Source organism: Balaenoptera acutorostrata, chromosome 10, assembly GCF_949987535.1.
Source record: "Balaenoptera acutorostrata chromosome 10, mBalAcu1.1, whole genome shotgun sequence".
Lineage (NCBI taxonomy): Eukaryota > Metazoa > Chordata > Mammalia > Artiodactyla > Balaenopteridae > Balaenoptera > Balaenoptera acutorostrata.
Window position 1 is genome coordinate 2,337,374 of NC_080073.1, and position 22,237 is coordinate 2,359,610.

Consider the following 22,237-nt stretch of genomic DNA (forward strand, 5'->3'; position numbering starts at 1 on the left):
TGAAGTGACAATTTCTGAAAATAGCTTTGCTTTTTTTCCTTTTGGCCGTGTGGCTTGAGGGATCTCAGTTCCCTGACCAAGGACTGAACCCGGGCCACGGCAGTGAAAGCGTGGAATCCTAACCACTAGAACACGAGGGAACTCCCCTGAAAATAGTTTCTTATGCAGTTTTGACTTTCGAACCATGTGTCCAAAAAATAGAATTAAAAAAAAAAAAAGCAAACCTTAACCGGTCTCACCATAGATCCACCATCACCAAGGACTAAGCTGGTCCACTTCAGAGGTGGAGGGGCTTCCTGAAAACGCAGTTACCACACCCCCGGGGGGCAGCACCCCGAAAGGACGGGTTCTGTGTTATGGCGTGCAGGCCACGCTTTGAGCCAGCGTCCACTGTGTGGTGGTATCGCCCCCATGGTCAGCTCACACAGGTGCAGAAACGACAGCGGGGTGGCTTCTCTCACCATTACACCCAAGGGCCTGCGCACAGAGTTTTTACATCCCATCCCAGCAACTCTGAGCTCTGCGTGTTTGGAGGTCTTAGATCCTGGGGGCGGGGTGGGGGGGGGGGAACGCTTCCACCAGAGGAAATGGAGCGATGGTCCTGCTCAGAGGGAGGTGGGACGGCCACCTGGCCCTGGGCTCCCTGTTGCCCCCGAACCACCAGGAAGCAGTAGGGTTTACTCTCCTAGCTGGAAGGGTGGGTCCCAATGACCAAGGGGAGCGTGGGCTGCGGCCACACAGTGGGGGCAAGAAGGGTTATGTCTGCAACCCACGGGGCCCCCTGCGGCACCTCTTAGTACGTCCACGCGCAATAGCAACAGTTAACGCAAAAGTACAGCAACCAAAACAGGGAGGACGCTTGAAGACTCAGACCACTCGGGATGATGGTTTGACTCATTCCCCCAGACAAGGAAGCCTGGCTGGGTCATGGAGTACGGCCGACCCCTTAATATCACGGGTTTGAACTGCGAGGGTCCACTCATATGCAGATATTTTTCAGTAGTAAATACTACACACAGGGTGGGGCGGGGAGGGTAAATTAGGAGGTCGGGATTAACACATACACACCACTGTATACACAACAGATAATCAAAGGACCTGCTGTCACAGGGCACTCTACTCAATACTCCGTAATGGCCTATATGGGAAAAGAATCTGAAAAAGAATGGATCTACGTATATGTATAACTGAATCACTGTGCTGTACACCGGAAACTAACACAACTTTGTAGGTCAACTATACTCCAATATAAAACAAAATTTAAATTAAAAAAATAAAAACAAACAGACAAAATACTACAGTACAACACAGTCCGAGGTTGGTTGAAACTGCAGATGTGGAGGGCCAACTATAAATTATAGGTGGATTAACCCCGACATTGTTTAACGGTCAATTGTATATTAGTTCACATTTAATGCGACATTAGATGTTTGCTATTGTTTTATTCGCACTTCTGCTTTGGTCGTCTGTAGTTTTGTATTTATGCAAGCTTTATCAGGGTTAGAAAACGTTGCTACAGTCACTTCATAAAAAAGAATTTGTAAGTTTTCCTTCCATTGCTGTGACCTGAAACAGTTTAAGTAGCATTGAGATTATCTGAAATTTAAAAGTTTGCAAGCATTCCTCTGTGAAAGCAATATGGACCTGGCAGGTTGATTACTTTTTTCTATTTCTCTTATGGATATTTGTCTGTTTAAAATCTCTGTCTCTCCAGGGGTCAGTTTTGGCTAATTATCAATTTTGTCTAGGTTTTTCAGATTTATTTTCATGAAGTTGTTCAAAGTAGCATTGCTTTAAATTTTTTCCTTCATTGTAATAGTTTCTTCCCTCTTATCATTTCTTATTCCGTGTGTTTGTGCTTTCTTTTCATCTTGATTTGGTTACCTATAGGTTAGTCAACTTTATTTGATTCTCTGAAAGCACCTCGTTCGAATAGGGCCCTTATTTTAGCTGCTCCTTTCTTTCCCTTCGTCACCAGGCCTCCGGGAAATCTCCCCTTTCCAGGGTGCTTCCCTCTTCTCCGGAAGCAGGGCTTCTGCACCTCTGGTCTCAGAACTTTCTCAGTCTCTCCCGCTTGATTCCGAAGTGGCCAGTACTCTCACCCACTGGCCCTCACGTCTCCTCTGAGGGCCGGTCTGTCCTTACGGGTGTGACCCCTAGTTGATGACATGTTTCCTCTATTCCGTGCAGTCCTCACCTGGATCTACATTCTGGTGTGGGATTCCCTGGCAACTCGGCTAGTCCAAGATGTTTGTTTTCCCACTGACCTCTCATTGAGATTTGTGATCTTTGGTCTTTCCTGGTTACACTGTAGGTCCGGGCTATGGGTGGTTTTATTTGTTCTTTTTCTGAACAGTTCTCAGGATGTGGGAAGAGATTCCGATTTAGGTGGCCTCCACTACCCCCTGGTGTTTTTATTTTAGAATGTTTTCTTCCCTATTAACCCCATGGAAGATGACACCTGAAGAGCTTTAGTCCCCATCTTTCAGATTTAAATGGGACTTTTTCCATATAGGACACCGGTCACGTCATGGAGGTGCAGGTGGACCAGAAATAATAGAAAGGGGAGAAGGCAGTTCCCTGAAAGGGCCTTAGAAGCCTCGAAGTACACGTCAGAAATGGGGTAAGCATCCTTCACGACACATCTGCGTCGGCAGCCGGTACATCTTTACCGCAGACCCACTCAGGGCTGAAAGGTGAGGTGGGCTCCCGCGGGAGGGGAGCGCTGAATGAATACACCCAAGGAGAGGCTTCTCAGGTGACGCCGTGGCTGCCCTGGGCCACCAAAGTGGTGTCGCTGTTCATCCCACGAGCTCTGGCCTGAAGTCAGACTCAGGGGTGCCCCCCTCCCCCAGGCCCCAGTCCCTACCAGAGTCACCAAATCTGCTCAGAAACGCTACCATCTCCATCCATCTGGTCCTTATTCACCAAAACAACACTATCTGATGGCAAGTACATCAGGGGCCACCCATACGATGGGCCAGTGTGCAAACGTCATCAACTGTTGCATCTTTTATAACATCAGGATATATTAAGGAAAAAAGGAAATACAATTTACACATACAAACTTCAACTAAACGGTATGCTGTAGAACACAACAGAGTTCCACTGCTACAGACGTTTGGGAAACGTGGCACAGACTATCTTTCGGAGACTTACAACAAATATCACCTTTCTAAGAGGCTCTTGAAACAGAGCAGGACCCTATGGTCCTCGCCCCGCATGTCCTCAGCCTGACTCTTGTCTGTAGAGAAACTTTAGCCAAAGAGTAAGTTTAATCAGAGAAGTGAGAAAATGCAGAAACAGAGGAAAACAGTCAAAGGAGACCAGATAACAATAGTTTAGTCATTAAACAAAGTCAAGGACCTTTAGTTCCTCCTCAAGGGTTTTAGATAATATCCTGAGCCATATCCTGCAAGCTGTCTTATAGATACAGAAACCTCCACCAGGTGGAAGAAGTGAACTACATGATGACCAGACCACAGTCATGACATAAGCTGCCACAATTCCTAGAACTGGCCTCAAAGAAATGGGAACAAACCGACCCTGGAACTGAAGACTAACTGTACTTAAAACCATCAAGATGACGCTGATCAGACCACTGCAGGACTAATCTCAAGACGACTGTCAGAGCTGACTGTGCTGTTTCTGCCTGGAGCCCCCCCCTCCGTCTATAAAAGCTCTTCTCCACTGATTGTCAGGGGGGAGGGAGTTGACCTTCGGACAGGCGTCTGCCCCCCACCGCCCCCTCCCATGCCGGCCTCCGAAATAAAGCAAACTTTCCTTTCCACTAACCTTGCCTCTTTATTGTCTTTTGAGCTGCGGGCAGCCGGATCCCACTTTTGGTAACACTCTGAGACGTCCTGCAGGACAGAGACAGTTTAACTCTGATCTGACCTGGCGTCTCCTAGATGGCTTCCACTGTGAAACTCTTTCTTCACGAGGGGCACCGAATAACACTTACAGACTGTTTGGGACACACATCAAAGATCTGAACTAATAAATAAAGTTACCATAAAAAAAAAAAAAATCTGAACTAGGTAACCGAGAAACATGCCCAAAGACAGGGTGGGAAGAGGGGAGACTAAATGCTCAATTATAACTGTTTTTGGGTGGTGGGATTGTGGGTGATTTTTTTCCCCCTGCTTGTTATGAATCTATTCTTTCCAAATGCTCTGAATGTTAAAAACATATTTGATGAAGTTAAAACACAATGATTAAAAGCCTCCAGCCATCGCCCAAATTATTCCTTGAATTAACAAGGAAGTGGCAGGACCCAGTCTTTCCCTGCCTCTGGCCCATGCTGCTTCCCTAGGTCTCTGATCTCACCGTGAACCACCAAAGTGTGTTGTGCATTTCGGCACTAAGTCTCCTTCTTCGGGCGTTGGTACTCATCTATTCACTCAACAAACACTGGCTGAAGCCCTTTGTGCCACGTGTTAGGATTACAGCTGTGCAAGGACCTGACCTTGTGACGCTTCGGCAATGGAACGATCACGTCACTGAATAGACAACTACGCAAACGCACTGCAGAGTGGGTATTGGCTGAGCTGAAATTTGATGCAGGAAATAGAAGCTAACTCAACAAAGATGCAAGGAAGAGCGTCCTACCTTCGGGGAACGGCCAGGGTCATACTTGCACAGGCCCGGAGGCAGGGGGAACACGGCTTCCCTGGGCGTCTGAAGGGCTAGCGTGGCTGGAATGAAAGGGGACAGCGAGGGTCAAGGGCCAGACCATGCAGGCCTCACGCAGCCCATGTCAAGGGTCTTCTGTTATTTTCTTTTTAATCCTGAGGACGACAGGAAGCCACTGACGTGGCTTCAAGCAGGCAGCATCTTAAAAAGACCCCTCTGGTGCCAGGGGAGAACGGGGTCGAGGGACCCACCGTGGAGATCAGGAGCCCAGGTACCGAGCGGGTGACAGACAGACAACGGCCTGAAGGCAGGTGAGAGATGTGAAGAGGCACAGATAGATTCAAGAACACACAGGAGGTAAAAAAATCAAGAGGGCTAGGGACTTCCCCGGTGGTCCAGTGGCTGGGACTCCAAGCTCCCAACGCAGGGGGCCCGGGTTCGATCCCTGGTTGGGGAACTAGATCCCACATGCATGCCGCAACTAAAGATCCCACATGCTGCAACTAAGACCTGGTGCAGCCGAATAAATAAATATTAAAATAAAATAAAATAAATCAAAAGGGCTTGGTGACAGCACAGATTTGGGGAGTCAGGGAAAGGACAGGTGTCCAGAACAATTCCTAAATTCTAACTTACACCCCTCACAGGGATGCTATTCATCAATGCGGGGGGCCCAGGGAGGCCCCAGCTCCACGTGTGTGTCCGTGTGCGACCATGGATTTGGTCCTCCTGGGGAGAGTTGCTACTGAAAGATCCAAGGGATGTGGGTGTTGGGAGCAGAGGTCTGGGCTGGAGATACGAAATTTGGGAATCTCTATAGGAAAACAGAAAGCCAGCCGAAGCTGTGGGCTTGTGTGATGTTGCCGAGAAGGAGGAAGGAAGGAAGAGGGCTTTCTGCGTCCCTGAGACCAACACGTCATGGCTCCGGGGAGGGGTGTTAGCCTGCAAAGGAGACACAGGAGGAGCTCCCCACCTCCTCCCTCGGAGAGGAAGGAGAGAGTGTGCGACCAAAGACACCACACGTTTCACGAAGGGATGTGTGAACAGCGTTGAAAGCTTTGAGAGGTCAAATAAAACATGGGCTAAAGGACACGGTCAGTGCAGGAAACGATCTCGGAGAAGCTTCACTGTGTCACCTGCATCCCCAGCTAGATTCTCGGTGGCAGAAGCAGCAGAGGGCCGAGCAAACAACTGTCCATCAATGTGGGGTGCTGACGATCTACACACCCCCAGATCAGCCAGTGGTTCTGCTGTGACCCCCGCCCCCTTCCAACCACCGATTCGTTTTCGGATACATCTTGACAGGAGCAGCCCTGTGCTGGGCACCGGACACAGAGAAGGGGACCACGTGCACCCTTTGCCCCAGGAGCTCGCAGTCTGCTGGGCAGACAAACCCGAAACCCAGAGCACGGTCGCACCGCAGCACTGGCTGAGCGGCTCGGGTGCCCCGAGCGGCAGGTGTCAGCAGCCCGGTGCGTGGTGGCATCACGCGCTGAAGCAGACCTAAGTATTCCCAGCAATTCCGGGAACCGGCTCCCCTCCCTCGGAGGCCCCCGAGGGCCTGGGAGAGGGACGGCCTCCCCACTGCAGAGACCTGAGACTGTCTTCCCATAGGGACCCACTTCTCTGTGAAGGGTGGGCCACAGCTGATGGTGGCCGCTGACGCCAACCTCTTCGTGTTTCCACAAATAACATCTACCAGTCTTACTTGGTTTTATGCTACGTACTGAAACTTTTAAGGGGTATTCTCTGGAGCTGAGTTTGGCTCAAGGAAAGGAGAAACAGTACAAGCCCATCACGTTCCCACAGAACGCCTGCTCGCAGCAGGAGCAGAATTCCTTCCCTGGCTTCCACATCACGTGATGGGGATTGGGCCCCTGGGTGTTCCTCTGCCCCCACCAGTCCCTCCCAGTCCACCTGCACACTTCATACGGTCCACCTCCTGTCTCTCTCTAACTCAACGAAAGCACACAATTTTGTCCAAAGTTGCTAGGAATTATAAATACCTCTGAAACCTTCTACCAGTGCCTACGTTGCGACGTGTACCTTTATCTTAAGCCGTCCATCAGCATCCTCAAATTAACGTCTTCCCGGAAAGCCGGAGCCCACGGCAGTCACGACAAGGGATGGGCCACCCTGTCACCTGGAGGTCTCTGCGTGTGGCCGACAGGGAAACTGCTGGACTTCCCAGAAAAAGTAAGAACTCGAGGGTTTTGAAGCATTTATTTGATTTCTCCACATGATCACAGCTATGGTTTTACATCAGTAGAGTCTGTTACTACTTACACACAGAACGCATAGGAAAACAAAAGCACTTCTTTCCTCCCCAAAGTTACATCGTGGGTGCCGGGCTTCCTGCGAGCGAGGTGGCCCTTGAGGTCTGAAGAGCCCGCATTCGAGACCTGGTTCTAAGTGTGTGAAACAACTCGAGGTGAATGACAGTGCTCCAGAGGAGATGGTCCCACACACGACCCTGGCATGACCGCAGGCGGGTCACACGGTGACGCCCCCCCAACCCCCCCTCGCTGTGCCCATTCACCACCCTCACCTCACGCCAATTCATTCTGCAACCCGCTTCCTGGATTATTGTTGTTGTATTGAAAATACTTACAAAAGGACTCGTTTTTCAGGCAGGAAGGGTGATGATATTTTACAACGGACCGTTAGATGCATGCTTACCTGTAGCGACATAGCTTCGTACGGTGCTGAGTCAACACCTAGGGTCATGTTTAACATCTGCTGTCTTTCCAGCTCATCTTAAAGAAAACCAAGAGGTTTCTGCTGCATGCAGGGCGAGATGGAAAAATCACTCTACCCGGGATGACTGAGGGTGTTTTTAAGCAAGATGTGCACATCGTATTAGGATGAACTTTATTTTTACATTGTTGTGCAATCCATTCATAAACTTAAAAAAAAAACAAACAAACAACATGATTTAATTGTTGTCCCAGAAAAGATTTCTGTGATGGTACCAACTGCTTTCTCTAAGGGTCGCCTGCTGAAATAATCTGTGACTTGAACAAAATGCCCCGCGTGTATCTTGACAGTGAGAAAGGATGACTCACATCCCGGTGGCGCCCAGCCTCCCACTTCCTGTGCCAGGGGGTGAACCGCAGGTGCCCACAGCTGCGACCCTGGGATGGGCTGGGACCCCGAGAGAGCAGTCTCAAGAAAGCTCCCTGGGCCACAAGCTCTTCAGGAGCAGCTGCTTCCCAAACGAGTCTGGGGCGGCCTGGCTCCGGCCTCCTCCAGGGAACGGTGTCCCTTTTGGGAACACTTATTCCACGACAAGTTTGGAAACGAAACACAAAGACTGATGAAACCTCACTGACCAGAACCCAATCCAGCAGAAAGTTGGAAACACGGGGAGAGACTCCCCCCACCTTCAGGGACCCAGCCCGGTGACGGCCTGGAGGTGAGGGTCCCGAATGGCCTGCAGAGAGAGGGCACCCTCCCCGCCGGCTCTACCCAGCTTGGCTCTGTTTCCATCAGTGACTGCCCCTCGGAAAGGGCGACCTGGTGTCAATCAGCCTGCCTGCATCTTTTCTGGAACAACCTGGAGTTTACAGTTAGATCCTACGATTGGTACAGAGGGTGAAGAAAAGCCGACATACTTAATATGTTATCACTTTACTTCAACTATTTGTCAACAGGAACACTGAGAGAGTTTGCAAATACACAGAACACAAAGTGTGGCCTCGTGCCCGACGCCAGAGGACATGCAGTACAATCCGACTGTTCCTTGTCATCACAACGCCCTTTACACCACAAGACAGAGATCGCCTCGGGAGCGGGACTCTGGAGGGAAACCAAGGAGCTTCGGGGTCCGCGGAACCGGGGAGCCTCCCACCAGCCCGGCCTGGACCACATCAGACACGCCCGTGCTTTTCATTTCTCTCTTTCTGAGCAGATGAGAGAGAAGGATGACACGGATGGGAAGATAAAGGCGGGCAGGTTAAAGTCACACTTCTTTCAAAAAAGGAAAAAAAAAAAAAAAAAAAGCTAAACTCTAGATTGCTGTACTTGCTCTCTATGGAGATTAACAAAGTGCTCGGTTTGCAGATTTGCTGGTTTGGTGACCTGGATGATGCGACAAAGGGGGCGGTGGGCGGGCAGAGCCCCGCGCCCGCGGAGTGCCGTGCCAGCTTCGCCCTTTCTGGAAGAGCTCCCTGCCCGGCAGGTGCCGGGGGCGATCCTCGGGTCCACGGCTTAGGAGCACAGCACTGGCGGCTGCAGTGGCTCGAAGGGCTGAAACTACAAAGTACGTCCCGTGGGTGACTCAGGCACAGAACCGGGCGCGCCCCGGGGGAGCGGATGGTGTCACCACAACATGGAAGCGACAAGAGCACAGCGGAGAGTCGTGATGCCCCGGCAGCCGCCTGACCGTGAGGAGGCGGCGGGGCCGGGCACTCGTCGGCTGGGGTCAGATGGGCCACGGTGATGACACGGGGGTCGCGCTAGCACACGGCCACATGGAATCACGATGATCACGGCCACCACTCAGAAAACAAAACGGGAAACACACACACCGCCCTGGGTCACTAAACGCTAAGAGCAGCCTTCGGGTTCCGGGGCGTCCGCCTGCTGCGGTTGGAGACAGGATGAGGGAGCTATGGTGCTGGGGACACAGGATGAGTTGGTCGTTTTCATGTTGGAGATGAATACCTCTGCCGTGTATGGGGCCCCCCGCAGAGGGCTCTGAATGAGTGTGCATTAAATCAAATGCATACAAAAGAAACATGGATCATGGAAATTCACAGTTATTGCAGCCATTAAAGTGTCTAAGAATCTGTAACCCATGGTCCAAGGCAACCAGTTCTTAACTAGCTGTCTCGAGTTGCTACTGTAGAGTTTACTGCATTTTATCTATTTGCTTACCTGAAATAACAGAGCAGTTATAATACTGATTATTTATGATAGTCTTCTGTTAATAAAATAAGGATTTATACAAAGCAATATCGGACTTTTAAAACAGTTAGATGCTATGTTACTTGGCACAGTTAGTAATGATCGTGTAAAGATTTCCGCCAGTCCTAGGGGGGCTTCTCTTCCTTTTTATGAAAATATGGAAGAATATGAATTTTGTCCCTAGCATTTAAGTTTTTGGTCTACCCTCTCACACGTTTGTCTAAGGTACTGTCTTCCTATCAGGTAAGTGGAGCTCCTTGTAAAGTCTATATTGCTAATTTCGTGGACTGAAACGTTTGCCTTTCACACACAAATACTACCTATACAGTATATATATATATATATTTATATATTTATATATTTATATTATATAAAGTTTACTTACGTATTTTCATCAACCATATCAGGTCTACTTAATTTTTGCCCATTGTCAATAAAAGAGCAATAATGCAGCAAGTTTTGGGTTTTTTGTTTGGTTCTGTCTCTGGTTTTTTGTGTCGTCTCTTCTTTTCCTAGGCTGGGTTCTCACCTGCGTGTACAGTGAGGGAGCAGAGAGCTGAGGGCTACAGGTGGGGGGTCAGGGCGGGGAGCTCGACATCTCCTTGGCCGGCGGCACCGTTTCAGGGCTGATGGTGGCCGAGGCCCACCTCCCGGGCTGAGGTGGACGGAGCCGGGGGCGCCACCGCTAAACGAAACTTGGGGGGGGTTTGTTCCCTGTGACACAAGCCCCGGGGCTTGGGGGGCTCCATCCGGGCCGGGAGCAAACGGGGAGGTGGAAACAGAAAGTGCCCTGGGTCTGGTCTGGGGCTGCCGCCCCTGGGCGCGCCTGTGTGGTGTGCACTTGCTCTGGGGGGCCCGGGACCCCCGCCCAGGCTGTCTACACAATTGTGCTGATGCCGCTGGGTTTGGCCTTGCTGCTGGGGAGGGGCGGCGGGGCAGGGGGCTGCCCGTGGTGGTGCACGGCGTGGCCCACGTGGCCCGGGTGGCCGGCGTGGGCCGAGGGCAGCGGCGGGTGGCTGTGGGCATGGGCCCCGTAGGCGGGCTGCCCCCCATGGGGGCCGTGGTGGTACTGGTGTGTGTGCTGGATGTGCTGGGGCGGGTGGTAGTGGTGGTGGTGATGGTAGGGGGGCGGGTTCTGTTGGAGGGGGCAGTACTGGCCGTGGTGCCCGTGCACTGGGGCCTGCAAGGGGCCCTCCGCGGGCCCCTGGGGGTGGCCGGGCGAGGGATGAGGCGCGTGGGGGGGCGGCTGGGGAGGGGCTGGGGGCAAGTGGGCCTGGGGAGGGGGTTTCCCTCTCTTACTCCCAAATAAGGAGCCCAGGAGGGAGGAGGAGTTGGGCATGGCCTGGTGTGGGCGAGATGGACAGTCTCGTGTTGATGTAGCTCTCCGGCGCATGTGAGGACTGCTAATGATGGACCCCTAAAAAGGAAATTCATAGAAACCAAAATTAAAAGAGCTTAGAGCACTTACGTCAGAATGATTCTTAAGAAATGTCAAAAAAAAGTTCACCCACTGACTGCTAAGCCTTAGTTCAACTCGCTAGCCGCAGAGGCCGGGCCGTGTAAGGCTGGACTCAGGCGCCACCTCCGGACACTACCGTGCAGGTCGGCTGGAGGGGCCGGGAGGGGGCCTTTGGGGAGAAAGGTCGGTTGGGGGGGGGGACGCAGCCGCGGCGGGTCAAGGTTGACCTCTGCTCTTGGCCTGATGAGCACCTCGTTGCCGGAGGCGGCCGGAGCTTCCAGATCAGAACCCTGTGTCTGCGGGTGTGTGTAAGCGGCGTGTGCTGGGTAGGGCGGGGCGGGCGGGCGGGCCGCGTGCAGGGGAAGGGCCGGTCCTGCCCTAAGCTCTCCTGGGTCCTCTCAACGTCCGAGGGCGTGTGCTCTGCCTGTGCCGGTCCCCAGGTTTCTGGGGAGGTGGCGAGGGGGACAAGAGGGGCTGGGGAAGCCCCGTCCTGGGGGTGCACACCGCCTAGGCATTTCACTGCGGCTACTACTGCAAACCAAACACGGGAAAAGAAGGAAACAGAAAGGTCTGCAAGCTGAGGTCAGATGTGAACAGGAATATCGAGATGGCTGGAGGATGAATGAAATCTCATGAAATCCACACTGAATTCCTCTTGCTCTCTCATGGCTCTCCTCCCCCGAGCTAGCTGAGCAATTCCGTGGTGCCCTGACTGCAGACACACAGCAATCGAACCTCAGGAGGGAAGCGATGGGGATGGCGGAGCACGGAAGTCCCGAGGTGGCAGAACCCGCCAGCGCGGGGCGGGGGAGGGCGCCCGGCGGCCGCCGCCTCCGGCCCGGGATGAGCGGGAAGCCGGGAAGTGAACCATGCTGGGACCACGAGGATGGGTTAGGCGGAGACTAAACCACGACACCCAGACCCACCCCCTCCGCTGCAGCCCAGACAAGCGGTGAGGGGCACGGGAACGCCAGGCGGGCGGCATGCACGGATGAGGCAGGCGGGGGGTCTGAGCCTCTGTGCAGAAGGGGAGGAGGAGCAAAACAGAAAGACACCAGGAGGCGACACACGACAGCCAGCTGGACGGGGGCTTCCGACTTACTTCCACATTGCTCTCTAGCGATCCCGCACTGCTGCGACGCCCTCGCTTCCCTGCCCAGAACATGCAATACCACAGGTTAGACGCGACACGGGGCCGGGCGCTGCCGCCGGATGGCCCGGGGGAGCCGGTGGCAGGGCAGTAATGAGTTAACAAGACAACGGGGTTCTTAAAAAGCAAAAAAAAAAAAAAAAAAAAATCTTTTTCAACCAGCCCAACTTTAACCCCCTCTCCTGGACCGGGAGCCTGGGGGGAGGGGCCTCCGGGGGGCTGGGGTGGGCGCACAGGCCCGGCTGCCCCCGAGCTCCAGGGGGCCTCAGCTGCCTGCCAGCGGGGACGGGCAAGGGCAGCTCCTCCCACAGCTAAGACGAGCCAAGCGTGGTCCTGCCCGGCCTGACCTGCGGTGGATTTCACATACGTATGTGTGGACACACGCACGCGCACGCACACACATCTGCCTCCCCGGCTGCTGGGGGGCCTGACGGTGAGGAGACTAAACTCCACGTCCTCTTTCTCCTGGTGGAGCAGGGGGGCCGCACCCTGGGCCCGTGTTTGGTTTGTGCAGTGTCTGGCCAGGGACAGGGACGCTGGGACCTCCTCCCAGCCCAGGGCCTGGAGTCCTCTGTGGGCACGGCCCGCTGGGACGCCACACGCGCTCCCCAGTCGTGAGCCCTCGCTGCCAACGCCTCTGCGTCCCCCGCACGTGGCACTTAGCAGGCACGCAACCCGTGTTGGCTGTGCCAGAGGAGACTGAGCCTGCCTCTTGGTTCTGGATGTCCAGCGCCCGCCCTGGCCCCCGCCGGTCCCGGTCCCCCAGGCGACTTCTCCAGGCATGTCTGCAGGACACCGAGACTGAGGCAGAGAAGGGGCTCCAAGACGGCTTCCAGCTTCCACCTGTGCCGGCCTGGCAAGCCCCACGGGGCGGGACAGGTGTCCCTCTGTCCCCACCAGCAAGAGACGGAAGCTCTGGCCAACGGACTGACTGGCTCAATCCCCCCAGTGAGCACGTTCATGCCGCGTCCGCCCGTCCCCCTGAGGCGGGAAATCTTGGCCACGCTGCCTTCTGAGCTGGACCTGGGCCGGACCCAGGAGCCTGGAGGATGGAAGGCGCTGCCTCGTGCCGCCCTGTGGCCCACACCCCGACCCGCGCTGGGTGGAGAGGGCGTGTCTGGACCCTTCGGGCCTCATGGTGGCAGCTGCACGTGCCTGGGACAGGCCCTCGGGCCTGGGCTCACAACGACAGGCTCAGGGGAGCTCCGGTGCCCTTGCCTTGCCTGCTGACCCCCAAACCTGAGTTCCAGCTGGGAGCCTGGGGTCCACCGAAGGCCGTGCTGGACCCTGGCCTCAGAGCCCACTCGGAACTGCGCCGCACAGCGGATGAGGTTGCTGAAGACCATGGACCACCAGGCGGGGACTGGCCCTCGTTCCCAGCTGAAAATGACCTTTCCCTTCCTCATCTTTCCGCCGGTGTGAGAAGAGTGGTGACCTTTCCTTCCTGCCTTCTGTCCCAACACGGTGGCCCAGGGACATGGAACAGAATTAGAGCCCAGCCTCCAGGAGGGGGGCTCTGCAGCTGGAGGGGGGACCCTACCTGGCACGCCGTCCACTCTTTGCCTCAGTTTCCACATCTGTCCACTAGGCATGGCCCCCGCTCCCTGGGGTGGCTATGCTCAGACCTCTGCTGTCCTTGGAGCGTCTCAATCTGCTCTCTAGCCCCTCTAAGGCTGGGGACACTCCTCTAAGGACCAGGGACAGAGAGGGAAGACAGAGGCCCCGCCGGGCCAGCAGCACCCTCCAGCTGGCCTGCTTCTCCCAACAGGACTGGGCCAGGCCCGGGGCTGGGGGCTGCGGCTTCATACGCTGCCCCCGCTGGAGCTGAACAGCCCCCCTCCTGCCCACCGTGGGCCAAGACTCAGGGGAGCTCTAACTTGGATGTCTTGGAGTGATTCTGAGTTTCTCAGACTTCACCTTTTCAGCTTCTCAAGTCAGCAGGAGATACGGGATGTCCCCGCAGGAGTCCTGCACTCCAGTCCCGGGCACACCCGCGGACACCTGCCCACGGCAGACGCACGTGTGGGCGTCTGCACACGTGCACACCACCTACTGACGGAGGAGGAGCCGGGACAGCTGCTCCCACTCACGTATCCCCACCACTCCTTCCTTGCCTGCCCTGTTTTGGGGTCCCCCCCAACCATCTCCGGATCCTGCACAAGCCTCAGGTGAGCCCTGCCCCAGTCGGCGCCTCTCGAGGGCCAGAGCAGGCCCTGCCAGCCCGGCCACGGGCAGCTTGGGAGGCGCACCCAGACGGGGCGCCCGGCGAGGCTCTTCCCAGCCTTCCTGGCTTCTCGGCGTTGGGACAGCAGGCAGACAGGGCTCAACCTGAGGTCTCGCGCCGTGGCCCTAGCAACGCTGAGGGTGACAACGGCCAGCACACAGGCCAGGCCCCACCCCCAGTGCTCTGTGGGTACTGACTCTCACAGATCCTGGAGGGCAGCGCTAGGCCCACCTGCATCTGGGGAACCCAAGCCCAGAGGTGCAACTCGACCAGGGCCCGGAGCCAAAGACCCCGGAATCGGCGTGCTGCGCGGCCCTCTGATGGGCTCTGCTTGGGAGGCCGCCCCGAGCGTGGCCCCCACCCCAGGAGAGGCTGCCGCTGGCCCACTGGCCGCTACACGTGCGGAGTGCCCATCATGGGACAGCAGGGGCTGCTCTGGAAACTGGCCGCCAGCTCTTCCCCAACAGGTGCAGGACATGGCAGGCCTCCAGCTGCGCCCCGGGTAACGACGGCAGACCCCGCGGGCCCGGGAGATGTCCTCTCCGTGGGGACCGGTGCTGGGCAGCTCGGCTGGCGAGGGGCTGGGGGCCTCGGGGTCCGTGGACGGGGTCCACTGTGCCTTGACTGATCTGCGGCAGGAGCTAAGGCCCAGTCACACCCGTGTCGGAGGTCCCTGTGGGTCCTTGATCTCAGGCTGGCAGGGCTCTGGTGCCACTGAAACGAGCAGGGGGCCCAGCTGAAGGAAGACCACGCGGAGACACGGGACGAGGCCTCGCAGCTCAGCGGGGAGCCGGGCTGGGGGCCAGGCCCGTCCCCCTGCCTCTTGGGAAGTCTGCCGCCCGGTTCCTCCTGGGCCGTCAAACCACGGCTGCCTCCCAGGCCCCCGGGGTTCGTGCCGGGCCGAGGGCACATCCCCGGGCGCTGCCTCCTGGATGGACGTGTGGTCGCGGGTCTGGGGCAGCTGCTCGGGGAACGATGACAAGCCGGCTGCTGGGCGTCACTGTCCCGAGGGGAGAGGCCTCACCTCTTCCCGACAAGCCCGTCTCGGCCGGGGCACGGCGGGGGCGGGAGAGCTTCGCCCCGACCTAGTCCAGCACATAGGGGCACGTCTCCGGCGTCTTCCGGCAGGCGGCTGGCGCCGGCCCGTCTTCCTCTGGAGGTCGCCGGGGGCCTGTCCCAGTCTGGGGCTTTGGCGGTCACCAGGACTCAAACAGCCACCTTACCGCCCCTCTCACCTTCGGTGCAGGGGGCGCTTTCCCGGGGCTTCTCTTCGCGGTGGTTTAGGACCCGAGAGGACTCGCTCCCTGGAGTCCTTCTCGGCTCAGAATCCCCAAACAAAAATGGCAACGGTAACGATAAACAGAAATCAGCCAGACCTCGGAGCTCCGCCCTTCTCATGGCCATGCACCTGGGCACGCGGCTCTGTCTGGCCCCCAAGCAGAGAGTGGAGAGCTGAGGCCCTGATCACCGGGAGCTGGAGGGGCCGTAGCCGGCTGCGCTGAGGCCACTGCTACCCGAGGGGGCTGGACAGGACCCAGAGAGGCCAGAACCTGCCCCACTGCACAAACTCAAACACGGGCCCTGGGCCCCCAGCCTGCAGAGGCCCTGAGCAGTCTGGTTACGATTAGCTGGGTGTAACAAGCCACGGGGAAAACCAGCGGTTCTCAACCACGGCAATTCTGCCAACCAGGGGTGGTACTTCTCCCCCAAAGGGCACCTGGCAATTTGGGGGGACATTACTGGCTGTCATGACTGGGGGGTGTTACTGGCGTCTGGTGGGCAGAGGCCAGGAGTGCTCTGGCACAAGATGTCAACAGAGCCGGGGTTGAGAAGCCCTGCTTGACTCTCACGCTGGCCATGCAATTCGGATTTTCACTATGGAAAAAAAAAAAATGACGAGACAGAAACAAAGAAAAAAATCCAACTCAAAAAAAAAAAAGAAAAACATTTCTGGGAAATGAGTAAGCTGAAGGGAGGGATGGGGTCATCAGCAGGCTCTGTACGGGGGCCCAGCGCTGGTCAAGCGGTGATGCCTGAGGCCGGTGGGGTGGGCGAGGCCCTGGTGGGGAGGGGTCCGCTGGGCCCTGGAGAGGAGGAGGCTGGTCTCAGCCTGAGAGGGTCTTCGCCAGCAGAGCCGCGGTTACGTCAGGCTCCTGCGGCTGGGACAGCTGGGGCCTCGGGGTGGGAGCCTGGGGTCCTGGCACAGCCACGTGCCCCCGTGTCCGGCTCCCTCCGCTGCGCCGCAGCCCCTGAGCTCCCTCAAGGGAGAAGCTGCCTGGCTGGCCACGCCTAGTGGGGGGCTGAAGAGCCGCTGGCGTGCATCGCCTCACCCCGCGGCTCCTCCGACCAACCGACCGCGCTGGCAGGCAAAGCAGGCTGCAGCAGCGCTCACCTCCCCGCTCCCCACCCCCCGCCCCAGCCGAGGTCAGGCAGGGCTGCCGGCAGAAGCTCCCTGCTCGCTGATGCCCCACGCACAGCCCCCGCCCCAGGGAGCCCGGGCGGCTCGAGGGGTGCTGCTTGCTTGCACGCTAAGAGGCTAGCAGCGAATCAGACGCACACAGGAACAAAGAAACAACAACGACAATCACATTTCCGCCAGGGCTTTCCCCTGACGTCCCAGGGCCAGGCGTGGCCGTGTCTCTGGGCTGGACGGAGGCCCGGGTTTCCCAGGAAGGGAGACCTCTGTGCGGAAAGCAAGACCTGGGACAGTGGGAGACGGGGTCCCAGACACAGTGTCAAGGGCTTCACTCCATCTCATTCATCAGCATGAAGCACAAGGACGGGGCAGCACAGAGTACAGGGGACACACCCATCAGCGGGGCCGACTCACTCTGCGTGAGAGCAAATTTCAGAAAACAAATAAAAGAATAAAATAAATAAGCAAGGGAGACCAGGGGTAACCTCCCGGCTGTCCTGCCTTTGACCATTCGGCCCCGTTTCCTTTGGCCTTTGGGGGACGCCCTCTCTGCGTGGCCAGATACTGCTTTGGTTTGGGGACGGCCACCCAAGTGAGCTCCGTCCGAGCCCCTCCACCGTCCGAGCCTCCAACACAGCCCCTTCCGGCCGACGCAAGCCCCGTCGGCCACGGGCGGCCGAGTCCCGCGTGCGCTGGGTAGGGGGCGGTCCTGGGCCCAGCTCTTACCCGCTTCTGAGAGGTCGCGCAGGGAGCTGCTGAGGGCGCTGCGCTTGAGGCCCTCGCCGCTGGCGTAGCTGTCGTCCAGGCAGGCCCGGCTCAGGGTCCCGCCGCCCGGCTCCTTCTTGAGGCTGGAGCACTGGGACATGCTGGGCCGCACGACGCCCTTCTGCTTCTCGAGCTCCGCTGGAACAGAGGCCGAGGCGCCCAGTGAGGGGAGCGTGGCCCCCAGCCAAGGGTGGCTTGGGGAGGGCAAGGGGCTGGGCCCCCCCGGAGGGCAACGCAGAGGACTCGGGGGGGGCCTCTGCTCAGGGTGGCACCGGGCTGAGCCGCCACCTCCCCGGAAGGGGGCAAGTGAGGGGCAAGGTCGTCTGGGAAAGAGCAGAAGCAACGGCACCTGCGACCAAAGGGGCCGAAATGAGACCCCGGAAAGGAGGCTGGAGAGACCAGAGTGCCCGAGGTCTGCAGGAAGGTCAGTCACTTTCCTAGGAGGCGGATTTGCGCGGGTCTGGAGAGGAGTTAACCCGGCCTGGCTGTGGATGGAGGCCAGGGGTGGGGGCACCCACGTGCCTCCAGGAAGGAGGCTTAGAGCCAGGAGAAGCAGGGGTATCACTGGCTTTAACGAAAACCAGGGGATGGCCCCAGCCCTGACCCCTCCAGGTGGTCGGGCGCAGAAGACACAAATACCAACCACGCTCAAGTGCAAAGGGCTCAGGTCCAGGGCTCTGGACACGGGGTGACCAGGGTCCCGAGAGGCCCCCCGCTCAGGGCACACGATGTAGTTCCCTGGGCAGGACAGGCCTGGGCCTTGGAAGCCCGGCTCCCACCACCCAGAGACCCCTGACCACCCCTCCTTCCTCTGTGCTGCCTCCTGTGACCTGGGCGGGTGGGCTGCCTGGTCACGTGGCCGTGGGAAGGCCAGAAGAGGCCGAGGGCATCGCACCTCTGGGCTCACAGAGTCCCTGCACCCTGGCCTCTCACCACTGTCTCGGCCCCCAGATGGGAGGCAATGCCTGCACCCAGCAGGCCCCCCGCCGGGCATCCGTGACTTACTCTCTATCCTGTGCTTTTCCATCTCCTGCACCTCCGCGATGGACTCCCGCAGGTCATCAGTGAATTTCTTCCGGTCTTGAGGATTGGGGGCGTTAAAGTTTATTAGCACTTTGATGTCTGCTCCGGGGACGGCGGATGTGAGCCGGATGCCGTTGGGGTAATCTGCAGAAGAGGAGGAGAGCGCGGGCCTCAGGGCGGGCTCTGCCACCTCCCTTCTGGCTGGCAAAGTACCAGCGGGTCTCCATTCAGCCGGGGTGTGGGAGCACGCCGAGGCCAGGCTCCCAGAGGACGCATCCCTCCAGGGAGGAAAGGCTTCACGGTGCAGCCTGGACAGACCACCAGGCAGTCTCCGGCTCCTGACCTGGGTCTGTGTTGCTCTGTGTTCAAGTCAAGGGCAGATCCGACTGATCTGAGGCAAAGCCAGGGCCCTCGTTCTTCCCCACCGGAAGGGCGTGGAGCCTGGACTCTTTAGGGTCAGGATCCTTGGTCACTCGGCCAGGCACCGAGCCTGGGAGGAGGGGGAGGTCGTGTCCCCTCTCGGGGACAGTCTTAACCAGTCACTTCGGACTCTTCTGTCCTCTCCCGACTGGTCTCCAGGCCCCCAGCTCCTTTGGGGTACACTATGGGCACCCCACACCCAACAGTCCTCTGCTCAGACCGGCCCGATGCCTCCTCCGTGCTCTCGGGGTCTCTGGGGCTTTGGTGTCCCGGCAGCCTCTCTCCTCAGTGGGAATCAAGCATCCACCACTGAGTGCGTGAAGGTTCTTGGCCCAAACACCAATCCCACCGTGGTTCAGACCTGGGTCAGGGCTGGGACCTCAAACGCCTAGAGGCCTGAGCAGGTTTCCTAAATGCGGGAAGCGGGCAGGGTGAGACTGCGGCTGCAGAGTCTCGGGGGGGTGTGCCGCCCGCTACTGCCCGCCATCCGCCCAAACCCAGCTTTACAAGACGAGCCACGCATACCTGAATCTTATGGGAAGATGTTAGTATGAGCTCAACAAATTTAAAATAAAGTTCAAACGTAACATAACTGAGCTGCGACTGACCAGGGGCTGCCAGTTTGAGACCCCGGGTGCGAGGCATGTCCTACAGAAGGTCAGGGTCGGCTCTCGCTAGCACCGCGTCCAGGGCCGAGGGCTGAGCCCTGGGAACCTGAAAGTGGTCTGGGCGCGGCCTCTGCCTGAGGACTCGGTCTGCTCGGGCCGCTGCTGGGTGGTCACTACCACCGCCACCCCTTCCAAGAGGGGCCTGACGGTCAGGACAGTGCGCGTGGCATCAGCCTCCCTGGTGCTGCCTGGGAGAAGCCAAGGCAAGGCCGCCTCCTGCCACGGGGTGCAGGCCACGTGTGGACGGGCCCCGGGACTCACTCACACTGGTTCTCGAAGAGTAGGACCTGCATGCCGTACAGGGAGAAGGACTGTCGGAAGCTGTACGTCACCGAGTTCTTCTTCTTCTGGAAGATCTTGGTGACCTGGGGGCAGCCAGAGACAGAGGCTGAGCCACTGGGCCCGAGCGGCCGGGAGCAGTCCTGGGCGCTCAGGATTCTAAGTGGGCCCACAGTTAGAGTTCTCCTGGGTGAGGACCCTCCTGCAGTTCCAAGGTCAGGAGGCCCCCGGGGCGGGGGAGGGCCGATACAGGGAGGGACACTCACGCCCGCCATCCCCATGCACGGCCCAAAGGCACCGTGAAACCCTCTGAGAGATGAGCTCTACAGAGAAGGACTCTGAGGCCAGAGGTCTGAAACGACCTGCTCAAGGTCAGGAACTCTTAAAGGACTTGAACCCACACGTCTAGATTCCAGCCTCAGGAAGCCGAGGAGAGCAGCTGGTCCTCAATCAGGTGGGGAAAGGGGATAGGGTCTCGGGCAAAAAGGGGGCCTGCAGGAGGCAAGAGCTCCAAAGGGCAGGCCCCCTGCTCCCTGCGGGAACATCTTTATCTCCCTGGCTCACATCTGTGCTACCTGTTTCGGGGAAAGAGCTCAACTTCCCTTTGGGGAGCCCATCTCTGCCATGTTCAGCCCATTAGTCCTGGGTCTGAGACCCAGGCCAGCGAGACAGCGCCGCACCCGCCTGGCCCCAGGGGCGCGCTTGGGCAGCAGCGAGACCTCTGCTCGGAGTCTCGGGAAGAGGGTCCCCCGGCGGCCGAGGGGACAGGATTAGGCCTGGACCCGCGGAGGCTGACTTTCCCTTCCTGGATGAGCCCGCCTGAGGTGGGAGCCCAGGCGGCCGACACCGGGAGCAGCCGGGGCCACTCTCCCAAGCCGCTCTGGGGTCTGCACACCCAGCCCCTCCCCGTGGGGACCACGTACCACCAGGAGGTCATTGAACAGGAAGATTTCTCGCTGGTGCAGCCCCAGCTTCTGGGGCTTATTTGGGTCTGGAACCTCGAAAAGCCGGCAGTAGCAGACCAGGCGCCGGTGCGGCAGCGAGAGCACCTGTGTGGAGGGGCGGCGTCAGCTCCACGCACCCGCGGGGACGAGGGACTCCCCCACCCTGCCCTCGCTCGGGCCTCCGGAGGCCCCTGCTCCAGGGAGGCCGCCCTCCGACTCCTCTCAGCACTGGGCTCGTGGAGCCCCCGCCAGGGCGCCACGCGTATCTTCTGAGCCCCCAAAGCACCCGCCACGTGCGCCCCGAGCCGCACACACAGGAGGCTGCAGAGCCCGGGCCTCCCCGCCCCCAGGCCCCCCCTCCTGAAGGCTCTCAGCCCCGACAGCTGGGTCTGGGGGAGCCGTGCGGGGTCCCGAGCCGGCAGTCACCACCTCGAGGGGCTGGTCCCTGCCCTCTGCACACGCGGCCGTGGGCACACACGGCCCTGCGTGGGGCTGCTCTCCAGGCCCGAGCTCAGCGACCCGCAGGTGAGAGGGAGGGGACGCGGGCCCAGCCTGGTGCCCTCAGGGGGCAGCGTTGTCCGCAGCAGAGTGTGAGCGAGAAAGGAGGGCAGGACGCAGGGCTGGGGAGGTGGGCGAGGGCAGGTCACGGGAGTGCCGGGGGCCTCGGGCCCTCTGCAGGGGCAGCTGACCCGGCTGCTGGGGGGGTAAGGAGCAGACCACACGACGGCCAGCAGGCACACTACTGCCAGCCCCGGCAGCGAAAGGGACCTGGGAGGCACAGCGTGGGCTGGGTGGGGACGGGGAGGCCTCAACGCCACACCAAGGTCATCTGTTCAGGCACAGGGTCTCAGGGCCGAGGGACAAGCGGCATCTCTGAGCTCAACTGGGCCCAGAAGAGACGGCAGGGGACCAGCTGCTCTGGGCCTGACAGCACAACCCTCCCGCGTGCTCGCAGAGATCTGAGGCGGAGATAACTGTGAAAATCAAATTTCTTATGGCTCCGGAAATTAACTCATGCAGCCAGAACTGTGGGTCTGGGAGCCGCGAGCTGCGGGGGAGTGGGGATCACGGAAGGCGAAAGCCGAGGGGAACTCACACAGCCGAGTCCGTGGTGCAGGGATCCAATCTACAGGGGGGAGCAGTGAACAGACAACAAGAGATGTTAAGGTTCCAAGTACACACCTGGGCCCTGACGGAGACCCCGGGGTGACGCCCCCCCACAGCGCCTCCCAGGGCGCCCCCCGCGGGCTCTGACGGGGAGCCCAGGCCGCCAGGGGGCCACTGCACAGCCCCGGCCACTGGTTTGTTAAGAGCCTCAGATTCTCGTCAAAGGGGACCCAGAGAGA

General features: G+C 58.4%; 1 protein-coding gene across 6 annotated transcripts in view; it reads right to left on the minus strand.

The window, feature by feature from the left end:
- Window positions 1-9,036: 9,036 nt before the first annotated feature.
- The window catches only part of IQSEC1 (IQ motif and Sec7 domain ArfGEF 1), a 329,670-nt gene continuing 316,469 nt past the window's right edge, over window positions 9,037-22,237 (minus strand). For 5 of the 6 annotated variants that reach the window (XM_057554670.1, XM_057554669.1, XM_057554667.1 and 2 more), the window contains 7 exons: window positions 21,988-22,017; window positions 20,871-20,996; window positions 19,934-20,033; window positions 18,563-18,724; window positions 17,519-17,695; window positions 12,105-12,154; window positions 9,037-10,960 (listed from right to left, as the gene is read on the minus strand). In XM_057554670.1, coding sequence (XP_057410653.1) covers window positions 10,421-10,960; window positions 12,105-12,154; window positions 17,519-17,695; window positions 18,563-18,724; window positions 19,934-20,033; window positions 20,871-20,996; window positions 21,988-22,017 — 1,185 coding nt within the window. In that variant the 3' untranslated portion in view covers window positions 9,037-10,420. The remainder of the gene's footprint in view (window positions 10,961-12,104; window positions 12,155-17,518; window positions 17,696-18,562; window positions 18,725-19,933; window positions 20,034-20,870; window positions 20,997-21,987; window positions 22,018-22,237) is intronic. The other variant, XM_057554672.1, reaches the window with a different exon arrangement.